General features: G+C 40.7%; 1 protein-coding gene across 1 annotated transcript; it reads left to right on the forward strand.

Moving 5' to 3' along the window:
- Positions 1-3: 3 nt before the first annotated feature.
- Positions 4-23,273, forward strand: LOC118753965 (fibrillin-2-like; the record flags this gene model as incomplete). The annotated part of the gene is made up of 5 exons (XM_036488837.1): positions 4-7,174; positions 10,693-11,007; positions 11,064-12,872; positions 13,700-13,792; positions 22,470-23,273. Coding segments are annotated over 5 exons (10,192 nt in total), but the record flags the coding sequence as incomplete, so codon positions are not given.
- Between the last annotated feature and the right edge of the window lie 809 nt (positions 23,274-24,082).

A 24,082-nucleotide genomic window follows, 5' to 3' on the forward strand; every position in this document is an offset into this window, starting at 1 on the left:
CCCTTCCGCGGCTGCACCGACATCGATGAGTGCACCGCATTGGAAAAACCCTGCGGTACTTATGCCGTCTGCGAGAATGCCGCACCCGGTTACAACTGCAAGTGTCCGCAAGGCTTCGATGGAAAACCCGATCCGAAAGTCGCTTGTGAGCAAGTCGATGTGAATATCCTCTGTCGCAGCAGTTTTGATTGCACCAACAATGCGGAATGTATCGAAAATCAATGTTTCTGTTTGGATGGCTTCGAACCGATCGGCTCCAGTTGTGTTGACATCGATGAGTGTCGCACGCATGCGGACGCCTGTGGAGAGCATGCGCAATGCATAAATACACCTGGTTCGTTCCGTTGCGATTGTGAAGCTGGCTTTGTGGGCACACCCCCACGCATCGGCTGCAAGGAACCCTGTGAGGATGTACATTGTGGCGAGCATGCTTACTGCAAGCCAGATGGCAATGAAGCTTACTGCATCTGCGAAGATGGTTGGACGTTCAATCCAAGTGACATTTCAGCTGGTTGCATAGACATCGATGAATGTGATACGGTACATGGTCCCTACGGCAGTTGTGGCGTAAATGCAACATGCACGAATACGTTAGGCAGCTTTAGCTGTACGTGCCCATCGGGCTTCTCTGGCGATCCGCACGCCAAATGTGTGGACGTGGATGAATGCCGCGTGGGCAGCAAGTGCGGCGAAGGCGCGGAATGTGTTAATATGAATGGCGGTTATACCTGTCGCTGTCCAGCGGATTCAATCGCTGATCCAGATCCCACGGTACGTTGCGTGCCGATTGTTACATGCGCCGTAGACAAAGATTGTCCAGGCAATGCAATATGTGATGCGGAAAAACGTTGCCTCTGCCCACAGCCAAATATCGGCAATGATTGTCGTCATCCCTGCGAAGCGGTTAATTGTGGCTCGCATGCGCAATGCATGTTGGCTAACGGACAAGCGCAGTGCTTGTGTGTCGAGGGTTACACGGGTAGCCCGAACACGCCTGGCGGCTGTAATGATATCGACGAATGCAAGGCGAACCCATGTCAGGCGAATGCCATCTGTACGAATACACCCGGCGGCTATCTGTGTCAGTGCCCGAGCGGCACAAGCGGCGATCCCTATCGAGAAGGTTGCACCGCTGGCAAAGTCGCTTTCACCTGCTCCGACTCAAATCCCTGCTCACCAGGTGAAACTTGCGTCACAGATTCATACACTGGCAATGGTGTCTGCATTTGTCGACAAGGTTACGAACGCAATGCGGAGACGGGACAGTGTCAAGATGTGGATGAGTGCTCACCGAGTCGGCAGAAAGCAGCTTGCGGTCTCAACGCGCTTTGCAAGAACTTACCGGGCAGTTACGAATGTAAGTGCCCACAAGGCTTTAGCGGGAACCCGTTCGTCATGTGCGAGCAATGCAAATCACCGGAATGTCAATGCCAACCACCTTACAAATTGGTAGGCAACAGCTGCATACTCGCCGATTGCTCGACAGATAAGAAATGTCCAGGTGGTGCGGAGTGTATTTCCATTGCTGGCGGCGTCAGCTACTGCGCTTGCCCGAAAGGCTACAAAACAGGCCCGGATGGCTCTTGCATCGACGTGGATGAGTGCGTTGAACGCGACGCGCAGGTATGCGCTTTTGGGGCTGAGTGTATCAACATCCCTGGCGGCTTTACCTGCGCCTGCCCGGATGGGTACAACGGCGATCCATATCATGGACTGTGTGCGCCAGCGCAACGTAAGTGTGCCGCCGATAAGGAATGTGGCACGAACGAGAAATGTGTGCAACCTGGCGAATGTGTTTGCCCACCGCCTTTCTTCCTGGATCCCTACGATAATAACAAATGCAAAAGTCCTTGTGAACGATTTCCTTGTGGCATTAACGCGAAGTGTACACCAACAGACCCACCACAGTGTATGTGCGAACCTGGTTTCAAAGGAGATCCGCTTATGGGCTGTACGGACGAGGATGAGTGTGCTCATTTGCCTTGCGCTTACGGCGCTTATTGTGTTAATAAGAAGGGTGGCTATCAATGTGTCTGCCCGAAAGGTTTTACTGGCGATCCATACAAAAGCGGTTGTATACTGGAGACCGGAGGGCCCAATAGCACCTGCACAAGCAACGAAGATTGCGCTAGCAATCTGGCCTGCGTGGAGGGCACTTGCGTGTCGTCGTGCTCCAGTCTACTATGCGGCCCCAACGCATTCTGCGAGACAGAAAACCATGCAGGCTGGTGTCGTTGCCGCGTTGGTTATAGCAAAGATCCGAACGGCGACTGTGCCTCTCAATGTAAGGATATAATTTGCGGCGGAGGCGCGCTCTGCATACCAACTTCGGACGGTCCTACTTGCAAGTGTCCACAAGGTTACTTCGGTAATCCATTCCCTGGCGGTTCCTGTACAACGGATCAATGTAGCGCATCACGACCTTGCGCTGGACGACAAGTTTGTATCAATGGCCGCTGTAAAGAGCGTTGCGACGGCGTGGTATGTGGCACTGGCGCCACCTGCGACAAGAGTAGTGGAAAATGTGTTTGCGAACCCAACTTCATTGGCAATCCAGATCTCGTGTGTGTGCCACCTGTTAAAAATGCCGAATGTGAGCCAAAGTGTGGCGAGAATGCGCATTGTGAATATGGTTTCGGCAACAGCGTATGCGCTTGCAATCCTGGCACAACTGGCAATCCATATGAAGGTTGTGGACCACAAAGCAAAAATATCTGCGCACCCAATAGCTGTGGACCTAATGCTGAGTGCCGCGCTGATGGCCAACAAATTAGTTGCATCTGCCCGGAAGGCTTCACCGGTAATGCATACGTGGGTTGCCAGGATGTGGATGAGTGCGTGAACAAACCATGCGGCCTAAATGCTGCTTGCCTCAACTCAAACGGAGGTTTTCAATGTCTCTGCTTATCTGGCTTCGCCGGTGATCCGTTCAGCAGCTGTCAGCCAGTAGATAGTGTTTTCTGTAGCGATTCTGAGCGGTGTGAGTGCAGCGCGCGTGTGGAATGCCCCGACGGCTTTACTTGCGAAAGTGGAAGGTGTAAAAATCTGTGCTCCAAAACTGCCTGCGGTCCCAGGGCCATCTGCGATGGCGGTAAGTGTATCTGTCCACTCGAGTACATCGGCGACCCGCATGACACCAACACTGGTTGCACCATTCGTGGTCAATGCAACAACGACGGGGACTGTAAGCACTCCGAAATTTGTTTCCAACTGGGCAAAGGTTTGCGTAAGTGCGTCGATGCTTGCTCAAAGATACAGTGTGGCCCCAATGCGCTGTGTGTATCAAACGATCATCGATCTTCTTGCATATGCACTGATGGCTACTTCGGCAATCCCAGCAACTTGCAAGTCGGTTGTCAACCAGAACGAAAGGTGCCGGATATTGAAGATAAATGCAAAACAGATAATGACTGTGAGGCTGGATTTTCATGCGCACCCGATATGCAGGGTACAAGAGAATGCATCAATCGATGCACGAAAGTTGTTTGTGGCACGAATGAGGTATGCAACATCGATGCGAATGGGCATGCGCTATGCAATTGCGCAGACAGTTTTGTTTGGAATCCGGTTACTTCATCGTGCGAGAAGCCCACACTGCCAGACTGCACCAGCGATAAGGACTGTCCAACGGCTGCCGCCTGTCGACCAGATGTGCTAGGTGTGCTTAAATGTGTTTCTCTCTGCGACGAGTTCACCTGCCCGGCAAATTCCGTCTGTGTGGCGCGCAATCATCAAGGACGCTGTGATTGTCTTTCCGGCTTTGTCGGTAATCCGAATGATCGCAATGGCTGCCAGCCGGTGGTCAAAAATCAATGTCGCACCAATGCTGAGTGCGCTGAATCGGAAGCTTGTATTAAATATGCACCTAGCGAAAGTCTCACTTGCCGTCCGGCTTGTGAAAGCGTCAAGTGTGGACCACGTGCGGTTTGTATCACCAACAATCACCTCGCTCAATGTAAGTGTCCACCTGGCCCATATGCAGGCGATCCAAATGACCCCTTCAATGGGTGTCAGAGTGTGCCTTGTGTCTACAATCACGACTGTCCGCCAACGAAAATGTGCAACCGCATGACACACACTTGCTACGATGTTTGTGACGAGGAGTCCTGTGGCGAGAATGCTATTTGCATTGCTGAAGATCATCGCGCTGTGTGCCAATGCCCACCAGGCTTCAAAGGAAATCCAATGCCAGAGGTGGAGTGCACCAAAATAAGTGGCTGTCTTGCGGGTACTTGCCATCATTCCGCCATTTGCGAGGTAACACCGTCTGGCCCAATATGTCGCTGCCCCGAAAACTTTATTGGCGATCCTGAAACCACAGGCTGCCGTCCCGATAGTCAATGTCCGAATGGCGATGCCGATTGTCCAGTGAATACCATATGCGCTGGTGGCCGCTGCATTGATCCTTGCGATAACGCCTGCGGTCAAAACGCCGAATGTAAGGTTGTTAACCGTAAGCCTGTTTGTAGCTGTCCACTGAAATTCCAACAGAGCGGCGAGTCGCCTAAAGAGGGATGCGTGCGCTCAGTTTCAAGATGTCGGTCTGACATCGACTGCGGCGGTGAAATTTGTTACAACGGTCAATGCCGCGTGGCATGTCGCAATGCGGACGACTGTTCCACAGGAGAAAAATGCTTAAACAATATTTGTGTAATTCCTTGCTTGGACCACAGCCAATGCACATCGGGTTTGGCTTGTTTGGAAGGCCTGTGCGTTATTGGCTGCCGTAGTAATAAAGACTGCTCCGCCGATCAATCCTGTATCAACAACAAATGCGACGACCCTTGCAAGACGGGCGGCATCTGCGGTCCAAATGCGCTATGCAGCATCGACAAACATCTCAGTCAGTGCACGTGCCCAGAAGGCTTCGAAGGCAACCCAACAGCCGACCAAGGTTGCGTTCGCGTACCAGCACCTTGCTTAGCCACCAATCAGTGTCCCAACGGTCATATGTGCATTGGAAATCAGTGCAACCTGCCGTGTCAGAAGAACTCAGTTTGTGCTATTGGCGAACGCTGTTACCAGAATGTCTGCCGCAAGGTTTGTTACACCAGCAACAACTGCCTGCCAGGCGAAATTTGCAACAATGACGGCACCTGCCAGCCGGGCTGCGACTCCGATGCCGATTGTCCGCCGACTGAGCTTTGCCTGAGCGGCAAGTGTAAGTGCGCTTCCGGTTTCATTGGCACGCCTTTTGGCTGTTCTGACATTGACGAATGCACAGAGGAACCTTGCCATCCAACAGCGCGCTGCGAGAACATACCCGGCTCTTACCGTTGCATATGCCCCGAAGGTACCGTAGGCGATGGGCTCTCTCAACAAGGCTGCATCGCTCCCAAAGAATGCTACAGGGATAAGGATTGCGAAAACAATCTATCCTGCGTTAACGACAAATGTACGGAACCCTGCACGAATACCACCTGCGGACCGCATGCGCTGTGTATTGCTGAAAACCATCAGGCTGCTTGTGACTGCCCACCCGGTCATTTGGGCGACCCCAGCGAACATACGGTCGGCTGCTTCAAAGTCGAATGCATCGTCAACGAAGACTGCGCTAGTTACAAGGCATGCGATAGTGAAACCAATCGTTGCATCAAACCCTGCGATCTAATATCTTGCGGTAAAGGCACCTGTAATGTTGCCAATCACGAAGCGCTTTGTTCCTGCTATGAGGGCTATCAGCTCGTTAACGGTGAATGCGAGGATATTGACGAATGTCTGTCAAAACCTTGCCACAGCACCGCCATGTGCCAAAATCATCCCGGCAGCTACCAGTGTCTATGTCGTGAAGGACTCATAGGCGATCCAATCAATGTGGGTTGCCGTGACGCCAACGAATGTCTCACCGACTCGGACTGTCCTTCCAGCGCAAGCTGTCAAAATTCGCGCTGTCGCAGTCCTTGTGAGCGCGAGAATGCCTGCGGTCGTAATGCCAACTGCTCGGCGCAATCACACAATGCCATCTGCACTTGTCCATCTAATGCGCGCGGTGATCCATCCATCGAATGTGTCTATATCGAGTGCTCCGACAATGAGGACTGCGCCAATGAGAAGGCTTGCTTGGAATCGAAATGTGTGGACCCATGTACGCTACCGAATGTTTGTGGTGCAAATGCACGTTGTACCGCACAGAATCACATAGGCGTGTGTACTTGCGAAACTGGCACAACCGGTGATGCACAACTCGGCTGCGTAGCGCTACAATACTGCAACACAGACAGCCAATGCGCCTCGGGTACAATTTGCATCAATGGCATATGCGCTACGCTTTGCTCTTCCATGCGCGATTGTATCTCCGATCAGCTGTGCATACAAGGCGTGTGTCAACCCACATGCCGCACAAATTCATCCTGCCCCGAATTCCAGTATTGTCTCAACAATATTTGCACCAAAGAGGTGCTCTGCCGCAACGACGATGACTGCGATGTGAACGAAAATTGCATACAGGATAACTATGGTCGCGCTTCGTGCGAGAATGTATGTCTAGGACGCGCCATTTGTGGACGCAACGCCGAGTGTATTGCGCGCAGCCATGCGCCCGATTGTGAATGTAAGGAAGGCTTCTTCGGCGATCCAAAGAGCGGTTGCCGCAAAATTGAATGTAACACAGACGCAGAGTGTTCGCACGACAAGACCTGCGACAATCACATGTGCAAGATAGCTTGTCTCATTGGCGAACCATGTGGCGATAATGCACTCTGCACTACAGAAAATCACAAACAAATATGCCATTGTCAACCGGGCTATACCGGTGATCCGAGTGTGCGTTGTGACGTTATCGACTTTTGTAACGATGCGCCGTGCGGTCCAGGTGCACGTTGCCGCAATTCGCGTGGCTCTTTCAAATGTACCTGTCCTCCCGGTTTGGTTGGTGATCCCTACAATGAAGGTTGTCGCACCGCGGTGGAGTGTGAAACTAGCGATGATTGTCCCCCGCATGCTGAGTGCACGAAAATTAACGGTATAACCAAGTGTCAAGATGTTTGTGCGAATGTTAAGTGTGGCACGAATGCCGAATGCATACCCAAAGGTCATCAAGCTCATTGTGCATGCCGTAATGGCTACGATGATAATCCCGCTGATCGGGTTACCGGTTGTAAGCCACTACCCGTACCATGTCAAATGACCAGCGACTGCTCGACAAATACCTACTGTTCGGATAGTATTTGTAAACGTAAGTACTAACAAAACCAACGATCCAAAGCAAAACACACAAAATTAATAACGAACGCTAATTCCGGAACGGTTTAGAATTTGAAAATATTTAATAAAACCTAAACAAACAAACCCCTTAGTGAGCTAACTTTGTAGTTAAATGCTACACTACATACTACTCTACTTACAAATAAATTCCACGCACTTGGGTACGCGTAATACCTACATATTTTATGTTTAAATATGCAGGGCGTATTTAATATAACCAAATCTAGTATAACTCCCTGTTGGAATATAAATACTTAACGAAGAAACGTAAATATCTAAACGTACGCATTCGGTTAAGCCAAAAAGACTACTCAGGAAATGATTTTGAGACCACAATAAGCTAAGCTATGGCGATTATTAAGTTTTAAGCTGTTTTTCTGCATAAAGAAGCTTAAAATTTCTCGAAAAAGATTGAGTATTGTTAGAGACTTGGAAGGCTAGACGTGTGGGCTTGATTTACCTTAGTAGGGCCCCCAAAGACAAAATGGTGTTTGTGGTACCACGGAAGGTCTATTTTATACAAACGTCCTCATACAAATATTCACTCAAAACATATCGATGCTGCGACTATCTTCCGTTCAAGTTTTCAGAATGCACGAACGAAGTTTCGCAGGCGGCAATGTCGAAACCATGTAACGTTTGGATCAATTCATCCAAAGTCACCTTTACTAACATTCTCCTCTAACCGGACGTTTACAATCACAAATCAAAGGAGACGTGAGGGAACACCACTTTGTGGCGTGACCCTTCTAACCTTACGTTATATTATAAACAGCGCTTCCCCGTTTATCCACGACAGCTCTGCCGCAAAGCGTGCGGTATGTAAGCTTAATGAATGAAAGACGCTATTGAAAGCCTCTCCTTGCAAGCTGTGTAAGCGACTTATGCACTTCTAATAGTTCCTCCATCCTTTAACAAAAAGTACCTTAAACTATGAAATGAATCACTCACAACTTCTAAACCCTTTCGTAGGTAAACAAAAAGTTTTAGCTATATGCACTTCTCAACTGTCTACTCGCTGAACTTACTTAGCTTAGTAATAAGTCACGGACATCTAATAACCTTTGTCAATGAACCCGTCGCACAAAAAGCTCAACACACTTGGAGCATTTTACTGCTTTTGGAGTCTCCTCAGGGCCTTTGAAAAATGAGCTCATTCGAAAAGCTGTGTCTGGTAATTCGCCTGGCTAACAACTTTGCCTTAATGCGCAAATAAATACTTCCTAGGAAATACACAGCTATCAACAGAAACTAGAGTACGGCTCTGCATCTAAAAAGCCTGTTTCGAGATGCTTCTCATCTTTCTCTACAACTTCATCAGCCTGCTCTGAACCTGTCCCCACCAAAAAGTTAACCATCTCAAATCGAACTTAACCACATCACACACACTGCGGTTTGAGGTTTATAAAGCGGTACAAATGTAGAGAACAGTGTTCGGACCACCAAAAATCGATTCAGGACTAAAAATCCGGGCAAAAACAAATTTTCCGTACTAGATTGAATTTTTTTATTTTCGTTTCTGACATTAATTGTTTGATTTAAATATTTTCTATTCATGCAAAAATAAGAACGCGAGGCAATGTAGGGATAATATGTTAAATATTTAGGTAATATTTAGCATTTTCTATAAAGTAGAACAATTCCAACACTTAATTTTTTAAAGAGCAACAGGATCTAAACTTTTTCTACTTTATATAAATTTCATTCTACATATATTTTTTAACAACTTAAGTAAAGTTCTGCATCCGCCAATTTCTACAGCCATACATCAAAAATAACGAAGTTACTTTATTGATGCATTGCTATGAAAGAGTTAAGGCTGATTCACATACAACTTTCCTCGCTTTGCTTGATAGTTCCTTGCTTTGACATATAAGATCGATGTGGGCATATGCATGAGTATGCTCACATAAAAAACGTTTGAAGCAAAGCAAAGCAAAGCGAAGCAAAATCTTGGGCAACTCTCAACTTTTGCCCGCTTTGGCATTGCATCTTTTCTCGTGCGCTTGCATTTGCATTTAATGACAAAAATAGGGTAAAGAGGAAATTTTATTGCTATTATTAGTGCATATTATTATATTGTTATCTATTTTACAGAGAAAATATACGGAGGAAAAGGAGAACGTAAAAGCTGTCAAAGCGTTTATTGTAGCATACCTTTGATACCTTCTGCGTTCCACGCTTTGTTGTCAAAGTTTGAACTGTCAAGCAAAGCGAGGAAAGTTGTATGTGAATGGCGCTTTACTTTTTAACAGTGAGAACTTTCGATTTTTTTACTGAAACCGGTGGTGAACACTCAAAAAACGGCCCAAGAGGGCATAACATGAATGAAAAAAAAAAACGGAATAGATTTGAAGTCAAGCGGAGTAGAGGAGTACATTTCAAATTTTTTCAAAAACCGGAGTAAATCTAATCTGATCTTAGTAAAGTCCAAACACTAGTAAGGAATGTTTTTTTACATTTTAACGCTAATGACCCACAGATGGCGGGAAAACACAGGGTTGTATCAGACTCTCGACGTGGTTTCGAGTTGGTTAGCTTTTAACCATCTCAGTGAAATGGTTAAGTGCTGTCATTTTTATATGGCGAAACTACGCTAAATCAAGTGGGTTATCGGCTTAACCAACTCAATAGCCATAACTACGTGGTTAGCTCCGGTGGGGACATGGTATTAGTGTATTCCTATATACCAGGAGTTAATAGCGTCGATTCGAATAAGAACTTTATAGAACTTTTGCGCTACTATCAATGCCCTGACTTGGTTGTTAGACACTGTCCATTGCTGAAGTATTAATTCGAGGTCTCTGGTTAACATGCACAAAAGATCAGCGGCATTTCTTGGATAGTTCCGTAAATTTTTACTATAGATTCGATAGCCATCTAATATTCAGTTAAGCAAAGGAATTTCCAGAAATCATATCAGGGATAGGCAGGCAAATGCTTTGGCGGTGTAACATTTTGGAATACATGATTTACCAACAAGCTTCGATCCGTTCGAGTTTCGTAGGCAGTTCAACTTGAATATCCTTATAATCGTTGGTCGTTACCTATGTATATCTGAGCATTTGTTTTATCTATGTATCTATGTTTCCAACAGAACTGCAAGAAATAATTATGTAGTCGTTTTAGCTTTAAGGGTCCTTGCCTTAATATTAGCCTTCTACTTTGATTTACTTTGAGACGAAAAGAATCAGTTCAGACTTAATCAAGTGTAAGAACCCCTCTACTGTTGCCCTTGTATCCGAGCATTGGTAAAATAATAATAGGTTTAGTTCGAAGTTCTTCAGAATTTACTAAAAAAGCAGAGATCAAAAAAAATTTAAGTCAGGCACAGGAGTCACATTTGAACAGGTTAGGTTAACAAATCGGACAGCGTAAAAAATACAGATAACCTACACAACATACACAACTGCAGACAACAGCTACAAGACGTTATACTACATGAATCTTAAATGAAAAACCACTAACCTACTCTCTAACTTTTTCCAGCTGCCTGCATACTTGACACCGAATGCGGCTCATCGGAGGTATGTCAAGGTGGCCAATGTATCAATCCCTGCCTGCAGGCACAAGCTTGCGGCATGAATGCCGAATGTCACATACAAACACATTACAAGCAATGCTCTTGCCCAGCCGGTTTCACCGGTAACCCAGATGTCGAATGTGTACGCATACCCGTGGCCTGTGCTAGCGATGCGGAATGCCATGATGGCTACAACTGCCACGACTCAATGTGTCAACCGGTTTGTCAAAACGATCAGGATTGTGCATTGAATGAAAAGTGTGTACGCGGTAGCTGTATGCGTGAGTATTTATTCTAATTCAAAAAATTATTTCCCACTACTTTTGTCGTGTTTTAGTGACATGTCGCGTGGACAACGACTGCTTCCTGGGACATGTTTGCTTGCACAACAAGTGCGTATATGGCTGTCGTACCGATGACGATTGTAGCGCTTCTGAATCCTGTCGCCAAGACAAGTGCACCAACCCCTGCCTGGAGAATCCTTGCGGCCCGAATGCCGCTTGCTCGGTGTCTAATCATCGCGCCATTTGCAGCTGCCTTGATGGCATGGTACCGAGTCCTACACCGAAGGTCGGTTGCGTGCGCAGTCCGCCTCTGGGCTGTAATGAAAACCGCGATTGTGCAAATGGTTTGGCTTGCTTTGAGTTTGCCTGCCGTTCGTTGTGCGCCGATAATGCTGGTTGTCTTTCGAATGAACGCTGCCAAGGTGGCGTGTGTAAACCACTCTGTCGACGTGATGATGACTGCCGCAACAGCGAAGTTTGCTTAGGACTGACGTGCGTAGCTGGTTGCCGCTCGGATCAGGGCTGTCCGCATGAACTGTCGTGTGTCAATCAACAGTGCGTGAATCCTTGCGCCGAACCAGCAGCCTGCGGCACGAATGCTGAATGTCTAGTGATCAACCATCATAAGCAATGCGAATGCCCGCAGGGTCTTGTCGGAAATGCGGAAGTGTCATGCAAAACGCCACGCATTGCTTGTACGCAAAATGAAGACTGCGGTGGCACTCAACTATGCTACGGCGGCAGTTGCCAAGGAAAATGTCGCAACGATCAGAATTGTTTGGCGGATGAGCGCTGCATGCGCGGCACTTGTCGTACAGTTTGCAACACTGACTCTGCCTGCGCGGAAGGACAAATCTGCGAAAATCGTGTCTGCCAAATCGGCTGTCGCAACGATCTCACCTGCCCCAGCGATGAGGCGTGCATCAACAAAAAATGCAAAAATCCCTGTGATGCGCCAGGACAATGTGGACAATGCGCCAATTGCTTGGTGGTCAACCATGGCGTGCAGTGTAGCTGTCCGAATGGATTCCTCGGCGATGGACTTAGCGGTTGTCAACAGCCGCCACAACGCTGCAATCCCAGCTGTCCATGTGATGAAACGAACACCTACTGCGCTGACGCGTGCACACGCTCGGACGACTGCGCTTGCGGTCAAGTGTGCGCGCGTGGCAAATGCCGTCAAAAGTGTAGCGCCGGGCGTAACTGCCCACTCGGACAACTCTGTGAACGCGGCACCTGTCTTGCCGGCTGCAAGACAAACTCCGACTGCCCCACTGATCAGAGTTGCCTTAGTGGCAAATGCGCTGATCCTTGTGCAGACAAGTCAGCTTGTGGACGTAATGCGCTCTGCACCGTATCCGATCATCGCATGCTTTGCTACTGCCCCGATGGCTATGAGGGTGAACCGAGCAAGGAGTGCGTACAATTCGAATGCGCGCAAGATGCCGACTGTGAACCGAATAAGCGCTGTGATGCGGGTAAATGTCGCAACCCCTGTTTGGAATATGGCGCGTGCGGTGTCAATGCGCAATGTCGTGTTGTGGATCGCAAACCACAATGCTCATGTCCACCGGACTACTTTGGCAGTCCCGAAACGGAGTGTCGTCCATTGGATGGTGGTTGCGCAAATCATCCCTGCGGCGCTAATTCTAAATGCACGGAAGTACCTGGCGGTTATGAGTGTGCCTGCCTGGACGGTTGTATGGGTGATGCGCACAAGGGATGCGTCTGCGAAGGACATCTGGTGAATGCATGCGCCGAACAACCATGCGGGCAGAATTCGGCTTGCCGCGTGCTCGATCACAACGAAGCGCAATGCTATTGCCCCGAGGAGTCCCCGTACGGCGATGCGTATGTGCAATGTGAGTATGAGGGTGAATAGGGTATTGGAAATTCTCAAGTAGCACATTGGTGTATAACTTGGTGTAAATTTGTGAATTTTGGTACAATTAATCAGATTTATACAAAAATTCGTAAATCTACACCAAGTTATACACCAGTGTGCTGCTTGAGTTCGAGGGCCTAAGCTAATGTGGGGGTAGATTAAAGTTAAGATCAAGATTTTGATTGATATTGAAAGAGTCTGCGATTGTAATTAAGATTAAGATTAAGAATGGCTTTAGGATTGAGATTAAGAATATTATTGAGATGGGATTGTGATTGAAATTAAAATAAAGACTTGGATTAAGATTAAGATAAAGATGCAGGCCAAGATTTAGACTAAAATAAAAAAATATTAGGTCAAGATTAAGATTCAGATTAGATTAAGATTTAGATTTGGATTAAGACTAAGATTGAGTTTGAGATTAAGATTGAGAATGAGATTACGAATAAAATTAAGATTAAGATTAAGATTAAATTTAAGATTAAGATTAAGATTTAGATTGAGATTAAAGTTAAGATTTTGACTGGAATTAGTATTAAGATTAAGGTCAAAATGATAACTTAGGTTAAGAATAAAATTAATATTAAGATTAAGATAAATATTAAAATTAAGATTAATATTATGATTAACATTAATATAAGAATTAATAATAAGATTAAGATCGAGATATAGATTCAGATTAAGATTGAAATTGAGATTAATATTAAGAAATATGTATTTATATTATTTTTATGATTTTTTATAAATATTTAATTCTCCCGCTTCTCATTAATCAATTGATTTTTAACATCCACCCACTACTAGGTTACTTAACGCCACCACAAGAAGACTGCCGCACTCAGGGTTGCATTACAGGCGAATGCATACGCAAAGGCGTCGACTATGTCTGTCGGCACGGTAAGTACCAAAATTTTACGCTTATTTTATGTACCCCTTAGGTGGTCTAAACAATGAATTACTCTATAACCAAAAATTTTTAGCATACTTAGTGAGTTTAGTAGATTTTTTTTTTACTTGCAGAATTGTTAGTTTAGCCTCTCTTAGTTCGTTTTTTTTTTTTCTTGGTTTTGTTTTGGTGCTAAATGAGCATTTGCTAAGACCACGTCTAGTCTAATACCACCAATAGCGTATACAATTAAATCTTAAATATTATTAATCTTGTGAGTAACAATTGTTTGACTTGAGATATATGTTTTTATGCAATTTAAAAAAACCAAAAAATAAATAAATTTTAAATTTAAAAAATTAATTGCAAGAAATTAACCCCAAATTTGAAATGTTTTTTTACTAGTTTAACAAATTTCGTTAAAATTAAATAATACAATTAATCAATTAAAATGCAACAATTTTAATTAAAAATCTAATTTATTTATCGAAATTTAATAAGATGTTACCAATTTAACCTTTGACACAGCAAAAGTAATCACATATTTGCGGTTAACAGTTGTTTTTAAGCAAATATTTCTCACAGTGTAGTGTGTGTAAATACAAAATATAATAAAAACCAAAATTATTTTGATTTTAATACAAATTTAGTTACTGGGTTTTTTTAGACATTTTTAACGTTTCACACACACACACACACACACACAAATACATACAAGCATATACAAAACAATATTTACACGCATTGTGTTTAGTGTCCCAAAGTAAAGAAGGAAATAAAGAAAAAATAATCTTCAATAAGAGAGCAAATCGCAGGAAAGTAAAAGAAGTATTACAAAGTAAGACTGGAAAAAAAGACTGGCGCGAAAAAATATTTTCGCAAGAAAACCTAAGTATTTTTAAGCACATTTATAATATTTTAATTTTTATTTGCTCAGTTTAGGACCATTTATTATTTAATTTAATTTTAATTTATTTTTCATTTAACTTTTGTTTTGTATTTTATTGAACTTTTTATTTTTGAATTATTTTTATCAGCCTTTTTTTCGTAGCAAATCCCCTTAAAGAAAGCATTTAAACTATTCGTACAAAGAAATATATTCGCATAGCTTATATTTCAAGTGTGATATTACATACATATATAAATATTCAATACGAAATGCTTGAAAAATAAAATTTCGAAAACCATAATTAGAAAGATACGCATATGGAAATTCGTGGAATGTCGCTGTCGCTATCGCGGTCTCCCAATCTGTGCCTACAGACATGTAACACATTAATTAAATTTATTAATTACATTCTACTTACAAACCTACATACATAAATATGTATATCTACCATTCACCTATTCGTACCAAACTACATATATTTAACAACGCCAACCAGAAACAAAATTTTTTCAAGTTTTTTTACATCTGCTTTCATTGTTGTTTTAAGAAAATAAATATAGGCATCTAAGTAGTAGAACAATGGCTACATCCGTATACAAATATCTTCTTTTAACGTTACGCAATAAAAGTCAGTAACTCACCAAAAACATATAAACACATATCCTGCTACATTTCCATACACACACATATGAATACATCCCTTATTATTTATCCTAAAACCATCATCCTTATCCAAAACAAGTCATGATGCAGTACACCGTATTCTAGGTTAAATGCCTCGATACTTATTCATCTCGTAGGAAAAAAGAACTTTGTTACACTGAGAAAATCGTTTGGTTACGTTAACTGAACTGACATTTTTTCTCATTCCACGCTACCAAAATGCCGCAAGTGTAAACATTAAAGCTTTAATGGTTAGAAGGCTACAAACATATATCCTCTATTGATCCCTATTGTAAAAGGCAAAGCGACTAATAGGTAACTGTCCTTTCAAGTGAGCTTTTTTGCAAAGAAATTTTATAAAAACTTTTGAGTCGCACTAAAGCTACTTATTTTCAAACCTCAAAACTGATTTGAGCTATTCTACAAAAAAGTGTCTACCAAGAGCTTTTTAATAATTTTCGGCAAATTTTTAATTTTTCTAAGTTGACTACTTAAATCTAAAAAAAAAAACTAATTTGAGCTTAATTAGTGGCAGAAAAACAATTTTTTATATTATCTTACTAAAGGTTGCCAAAATAAAGTTTATGCAACATTTTAACTTTTTAGCTTAGCCATTACAACCCCACAGATTGTACTAAACTTTTTTGGAAAAAAAAAGTTTTTATGAAAAGCTTTTCTTCTTCTTTTTTGGCGCTAACCATGAAAAGCTTTTAGGGGCAGAAAATCAGTTTGAAGCTTGCTGCGACCTCCCGATATCATTTTTTGAAAAGCTTTTTCTTACTTAATAGTTAATACAGACTCACAAGATCATTTCCTGCAAAAAAATTATTATTTACTTACGAAAAGTTTTTTTTTTTTTTGTGGCAGAAATGCGCGATTATGTTTGCTTTGAAATGCTAAATGTGATTTTCAACAATGTTTTACCGCTATTGCGTGTGTTAGGATTGATAAGTTAATTTCACAATATCGACTTGTTTGAGCTTCTTTTGTGAACAAAAATGTTTCAAGGGCTTTTTAGTACCGCCCGAAAATCCCATTTAAAACATTTATGCATACGAGAACACTTTTCCCTTTACTAACTATTTTGAAAGCGTTTTTTTTCAAATATGTAGCCTTTTTTTTAAGCTTAAACTTAACAAGCGTCTAAAGCTTTCAAAGCTCTAGCCTAAATTAGACTTGTTCTCGCATTTTACAGCTATGTTTCTGCCTGCTTTTTGAGCTTTCTTGAATTTCCTTTCTATTTTGTTTAGACATGCACAGCATAACAGCTCTATATGTTCATTACTGATGTAGACCCGCAATTGAGAGCTTTTACTCTGAACGCGTCTACACAAAGCTCTGCACGCTGGCCATACTACTAAGTGGCGCCGAATGAGCTATATGGTTTGGATTCTTTATAACAGTTTTTTTTTTTTACTCTATGCCAACGGGATCCACGCCGGGAAATGACCTGCCAGCAGCGTTGCCGAATGCTTTTGGTGAAAAATCGTCATTTTACCTTGAAAAAGTCGTAATTTCGGCCAAAAAAACCGCAAATTTTTTGATATAATACTGGGTGGCGCCGAATGAGCTACATGGTTTGAATTCTTTTTAACAGTTTTCTTTGGGGATATTTGAAAGAAAGAGTGTACGTTAACAAACCAAGAACCATTCTCCAACTCCAAACCAACATTCGAAATGAAATCATGGGCATTACACCCGAAATTCTGCGAAAAGTTATGGAAAATATGCTAAAAAGAGCACGTATGTGCGAAGCAGAAAATGGACATCACTTACAGGATATCATTTTTCAAAGCTAATTGCAAAAAATTCCCAATAATATACTGTATTTAAAAAAAAAAAAGTTATAATAATCGCATAAATAAAAAAGTGATAAACCATTTAAACCATATAGCTCATTCGGCGTCACCCTGTATTTCCATTGTCGATGTAGACATTCTGAGAAAAAGCTTTTACTGGCAATCCAATCCATTTCTTTCATGAGCTGATGGACCAATTTAAAAGCTGCAGAACTCACATAGGCATTAACACATTCCACAATTCCTAATTTTTTAATATTTAAAACAAAAGAGCTTACTTGCAGAGCTTTTTTGCACTGACAGTTAATTCTAAAAGCTTTCGAATGCACAAATCCAAATTTTTAATATGTTCTAAATAGAAAATCTCTGAGCTTTTCATCTATCCAATCTCAGCTAACACACAGTTACGTAACGAGCTTTTATTTTACGGTAATTTTTGTAATTTAGTTTAATACTTAGTTTAATCTTACGCTCTAAATTTTATTTTTTTTTAACCTAATGATTTGAAATTTTCATAAATAAAAAAGTTATCGGTGTAACGCCTCGAATGCCTAACATTTCCTTACCCTATACAACTTTAACATCATCCACTCCTAATACCTCCCAATTAACTATACACTCAACTGTGTGTAACAAAGCAAAGCAAAGTTTTTAGTTTTATACCAATGCATACATACATATAGTATCTGTTTCTAATACAACAAATAACCAAGTATCAAAATTTAGTACAAAATTGTTTGCTAAACAAAACAACAGCAGCAGCAACTACAACAATATTTTGAGCTAATTTACTAAAAGTTAATACTAAACAGAAATTACAACATCGAATAAAACGCCGCGATAGCGATAAGTAATATAAACAACAACAAATTAAAAAAAAAATGCTACAAAAATATATAACGATTGGCGAAGGAATGGATAACAGATATAAACATGTGAACAATGTAAAGCACGAAGAAACAGCGTATTGAAAAATTTAGACAAATAAGAAAACCTGACAACGACCTCCACACGTACACGCACACCACCCACACACGTAAACACACAAACACACACAGTTCCAATAACTGACTGCCGCTGTGTTTTCACCCACAATAAGCCCCTTTCGCAACGTGCTCTCTCCACCACCAACATCCATGTGCTCCTCCATCCGCCTGTTGTTTGACCCCCCTGATACACAAAAAAAAATTAAATTAATTTTGATAAATATGTTTTTTTTCTTCCAAAACAAGTGCGAAAATGAAAATTGAAAATTTTTAGGTATTAAAAATTTCAAAAAATAAAAAGTGTTATGTAGTTAGTGTTAAGAAAGAGTGCTAAATCAAAAGCTTAATACTATTTGAGTGAGTAAATAAATATGTATTATTCATATTTGAGTATATCTGAGTATATTTTTTTACAAATCTGAAATAACTATATGCAGTTTAGTCTCAGATTGGGAACTGTGGACGGGACAATTCTCACTTGGTTCACATATGCCAGCAAAAAAATAATAATATTTAATTTTTTTTTATTTTTATATTCATAACTTTAAAAAAAATTTAATTTTTATTAAACAAATATATATAAAATCATAAAAGTAATTTTTTAACCAAATGTCACGAAAACCTCAAATGAATTCTCTCATAAATTTTTTTTCGACATCATCGCGCCTTGGCGCCTAAAAGTCGACCCTTACAGAAGCGAACAAAAAGCAAACACTCACTCACTAATCCTATCTCACTCTCTCTCTCTCTCTCACACATATTCTGCTCGTACCTCTCTCTAAACCTGTTACAAATTACTTAGCTTATTAATTGGCATTTTAGTTTGTATATAAGCAGACATAATTTGAAAAAATAAAAATAATCAAATATAAATTGTATAAAATTATGCAGCATAGAAAATATTACAAAAAAAAAACACCAATCGTATTAATAGTAAGCATAGGCTCCGGAGACGCCAGCCAGCTAGCTAGCTGTAACTAAATTCACTAACCCCAACTATATATTTGGTAATTTGCATTAGTCAGTAAGCTGTAAATATATTTATCTAAAACAAAAACAAAACTGTATTTCTTTGGCAGTGCGCTATATACTAACACTTGTACATAAATATTTATACCAGAATCTGTGTTGTACAAATACAGACACTCAATTGTAAAAAGAATGTATAAATTATTTGTAAAAAAAAAAATTATAATTTGAAAAATTGGAAAAAGTGCTTTTCAAATTTGTATAAATTAGTTTTGGTATGATTAGTTCAGTTTTTTTTTTCAAATTGTAAATTGAAATTTTGTAAAAATTTGTATAAACGAAATTTTCCTTTCATAATTTTCCTGTTTGACATACATACATATTGTTTTTTTAGTTTTAAATTTTTTTAAATTAAAATGCATTTTGCTTTTGAAAACCTTACATACATGCACGTATAAACATTTCATAAAAGTACCCAAAACCAAGGTACGCTTTAGGGCAGAGCGCATGTGTTGGATGTCGTACGAATTTTTGTCAGAATATCCAAATAAATTAAAATATTTCTATATTAATTTCAATGACGAGAAGCTTAACAGCTACTCAGAGGGCAAACAATCTTTTTTTTTATGTGAACAAAAGAAATAATTTATTTTTTGTGAAAAAAAATGGCGTATATTCCAACGAAAAGACGATGCAGTATCAGTTTAGACAGTTTCAATTGATAAAGTGTCAGTTTCCGAAGGCTCTTTGACAGTCAATAGTCAGTTTTAAAGAGCTTTGACAGTTTATTTTCATTCAAAAGTCAATTTTAACAGTATAAAATGTGCCAATTTTGGAGAGTTTTTGACAGCTCGTTATCAAAAAAATTTAGAAATCACGCTCTCCAGATATTATATTTCACTTAACTGCATTTTCTAACGCACCACAAGATCAAAGCATGCCACATTGTATGTTTTAGCTTGAACTCTCATATTCGCACAAACTTAAAGAGTAATTTTTGAACAATTTACCCTTAGAGATGTCAAATATGGCAGTTAATTTTTCAGAGCTATACTCCATTTTACTTCAGCTCGTAAATATACAACTAATTTTTTTCACACATGGCAACCCTTCTTTCATTGGAAATTAATTTATGCTCGGGCTGCTTTTTAAAACTTAAAAACTGCAAAAAAAAAGCGTAACTTTCGAAAAAGTTTTATCGAAGGGCAGATTTTATGGCTTCAATTCTGTGAGTTTTTCGAAAAATATTCAACATTAAAAAAACCTCTCAAAACCGTTCCAAATCGGTATATAGCTTTTCAAATTGAAAGAAAAATTTCGAGGCAGCAGCCTTAAACAAATTGTTTTTCCGGCACGGCAACTTTCCTTTCATTGAAAATTACATTTCGGCTCAAACTGATTTTTAATGCCTTAAAAAGTTCTAAAAAGCAAGACGCTCGATACGTGTTATAAAAAATGCCATTTTTATTTTCAACTTGCTGATGTTTTCAAAAGAAAAAAATATCCAAATAAACAACAATTTATATTACAAAAGACAAATGGCGTCCAAAGTAGACGATGCCCCAATAAGGTAAAAAATATTCGCACTTAAAAGAGTTTTGAAAGTTTGCTAAATACTTTTTAAAACTTTTTGAAAAATTTTTCAAATATTTTTTTTACATTTTCAAAACTTCAACCAACAATATGTCACTAGAAACGAGAGCTCATCCTCATTTGGCTACTTGATACTGTCATTTGTAAAAAATATACGCCATTTTTTATACTTTAAAAAAAAAAATATCAATTTCATTCACCACGCGTATTGGGCAAAATAAAAATAAAAAACATATATTATCTATTGTAAAAAATGCACACATCATTCACTCAAAAGAAATGTATGAACATAAATAACTCGCTTGAAAATCCAATAGCTAACTAAATAAACAAAACACAACAACAACAAAAGTCACATACTGACTACTACTACGACTAAAACAACGCTTTTGCTGAGTTTTTGAAAATGTGAGATGATTCCCCTTCACAGTTCTCCACTCATTTGACTGTATTTTCAAACACAACACTGATTTTTTCAAAACAAAAATCAAAAAAAAATAAAAAATTTATTACTTAGCACTTTTCCTAAATTTACACCCACAAAATTTGTGCTACAACAGCAATAAAAAATATATTATAAAATTATAACTCTCTCCCCCTACCGTAAATAACAGTACTTTTCCAATAATTTTTCAACCTATACAAAAGTTTAGTGTTTAAAAAAATTTAATTTTAATTATATGAATATAGTTTTTATTTTGGAATTTCAATTAATCGTTAAACGCTATTTTTATTTCGTTTCGATTTCTAACACTTTTCGTTAACTTTTTTAAATAAAGTAAATACACAGCCTTATTTGATTTTCTTGTTAGAGGAACCTCTCTCCCTTCTCCGCAAGTAAGTCCACTACCACACACACCATCCACCAATCACAATCAATCCGCACAAGAGCCCCCTCCCACACAGTACCAACAAAAGCGACACCACACCCACAAAACCCCACTCACTGACAAAATTGAAATTTTTAGTGTGACTAAAAAACACATAGAAATACAAACAAACGCTCAGTCAAATAAGAGTCAAATACTTTACGCGACACTACCCACCCCAAACACTCTTCTGAATGCCTTTTAAAATCTTAGCTTAGGGCTAATTTAAGTTTAGACATTAAGTTCCTTTATTTTTATGCACCCAAAATATTCCTTCTACCCTTAAGCGGTGTTTCCACTTCGTTTTTTTTTCTTTTATTGCGCTCTCGAAATTTTTACGTTTACTTCGAGTGAGCATTGAACTCAAAGCTGTTCACTCATTCACTTAACCACTCACTGAATCTTTTCTTTTCTGCTCGATTTGGCTCTTGACTGTACGTGCTGTAAAAGCAACAAAAGCAAGTGAAAACACTCTTCCTCTGTCGCCCTCTAAATGTGCATGTACTATATGTTTCACTTACAACAATACACTAGTTGTGTCTCACTGAAATTTCGCTCTTTTTTTCTATGCACATGCACTCTTATGTATAAGTACCACCGAAATTATTTCAATGTTTCTCGATGTGCTTAGACAAGTGTGCTCTTACAAGTCACGCATACGTTTCTTCGTCTGTCTCCTCTTTTTCTCTCTATATCTCACTCACTATTATTGTGCATTATATGTATGTATGACGTGTCAAATATCTATTAGTACAATCCTCAATTATATCGAACCGTGCAAGCGATTAAATATTTATTTAAAACCAACGCACCAACCGACTACCAACAAAAACGCGTCGTCTCGCTATATCACCCCCTCACTCTCACTCACTCAATCACTCTCTCTCTCTCTTCTTCGGCCAATTCAAATTCCATTTTAGACACCGAACAATGCACATCAGACGTCGAATGTCCCAGCGAGAAATCATGCCTGCAAGGACACTGTGTTGATCCTTGTTCGGTGCGTGGCGTTTGTGGCGCTAACGCGCTTTGCAAAAGCGTACTACATCGACCGCGTTGTTCCTGCCCCAGTTGCTATATTGGACGTCCCGAAGTGGAATGTAAGCCTGATCCCAAGTGCAGAGATGTCATGGCGCCGCAACAACGTGATCCACAGCAGCAAATACCCTGCACGCAGGATAGCGATTGTCCCGACACGCTACAATGTAGTCACTATGGCCAATGCGCCGATCCTTGCCAGAATCCGCTCTTTATTTGTGGCGGCAGTAAGAAATGTGAAACGAGACGCCATCAACCGGTATGCGTCTGCAAGTCTGGCGTTATTGTTAACGAATATGGTGAACTGACATGTGCGCCTGAGAAGCGTGAATGCTATCGCGATGATGATTGTGCCTCGAATATGGCTTGTAGTGAGGGTAAATGTCGTAGTCCGTGCGTAGTGCCGGTAGGTAGACAGCCTATCTGCGCTGAAAATAAATCATGTGAAGTGCAAGATCACAAGCCGGTCTGTATATGTATGAAGGATTGCCAGCCGTCAATATCGATTTGTCTGCGTGACGCGGGCTGTCCGTCTGGACTGGCATGCCGCTCATATCAGTGCGTAAATCCGTGCGATTTTGCAACGTGTGCGCCCAATTCGCCATGCATCGTCGAGGATCATAAGCCGATTTGTAAATTCTGCCCGCCTGGATTTATAGCCGATGCCAAGAATGGATGTCAAAAAGGTAAAGCAAACGTCTAGAGTTGTATAAGTGTGAAAAATGTAAACTACTACCAAAGCAAAAAAAAGCAACAAAAAAACGCAAAACCTCTATCTGTCTCTGTCTGTCACACGCTCTATCCAACTCTCCTCCAATTTTTTTTCACGCTCGCTAATATTGCCACACATGACGCGCGCACTAACACGCTCGCACGCTCAATTTGTGCTACTCGTAAGCGCGCAGCGCTCTGTGGGCGAGTGTTGTGCGAGGGCGCGCGCCAACTAAAATTTCTTCGCTTCAGGCAGCTAAACTAATTGCGCAATGGTATTCATGTGTGGCTCAGGGATTATGTAACAATAAAGAGAAGAGCAGAGCGCGAGCTCCTCGATTTCATTTATATAAGAAATGTATAATTTTTAACCAAAAACAACAACGCCTCAAATATTAATAAGGCCCACCGCAGTTTCGGTTTAACGAAAAACCTAAATCCATTGCTTTTTCAGCACCATTTTTTAATAAAATCGATTTCAAGTTTATTGTTTTGAAGACTTGATTTTGTTAAACTTTTCGAAATTCCAAGCTAACAAACAATAAAATCCTCTACACATTCACACACGCTCATGCCACAAGTTAATCAATCAAAAGAGAATTAATTAATCAATGTAATCAACAGCAAATTAATCAAAAGTTAATCTACAGTTTAATCAAGCGATAAAATAAATATTTATTCTAAAATGTCTGGTATTATAACATACTAAAGTCGAAAGTATTACTAACGGATAACCAGTGTAGCTAACTAATTTGTAATAAATAAATAAAAGTAAAAAGTAACT

Source organism: Rhagoletis pomonella, unplaced genomic scaffold (genome assembly GCF_013731165.1).
Source record: "Rhagoletis pomonella isolate Grant_MI unplaced genomic scaffold, Rhpom_1.0 Rhpom_scaffold_03113, whole genome shotgun sequence".
In the NCBI taxonomy this organism is placed as follows: Eukaryota; Metazoa; Arthropoda; class Insecta; order Diptera; family Tephritidae; genus Rhagoletis; species Rhagoletis pomonella.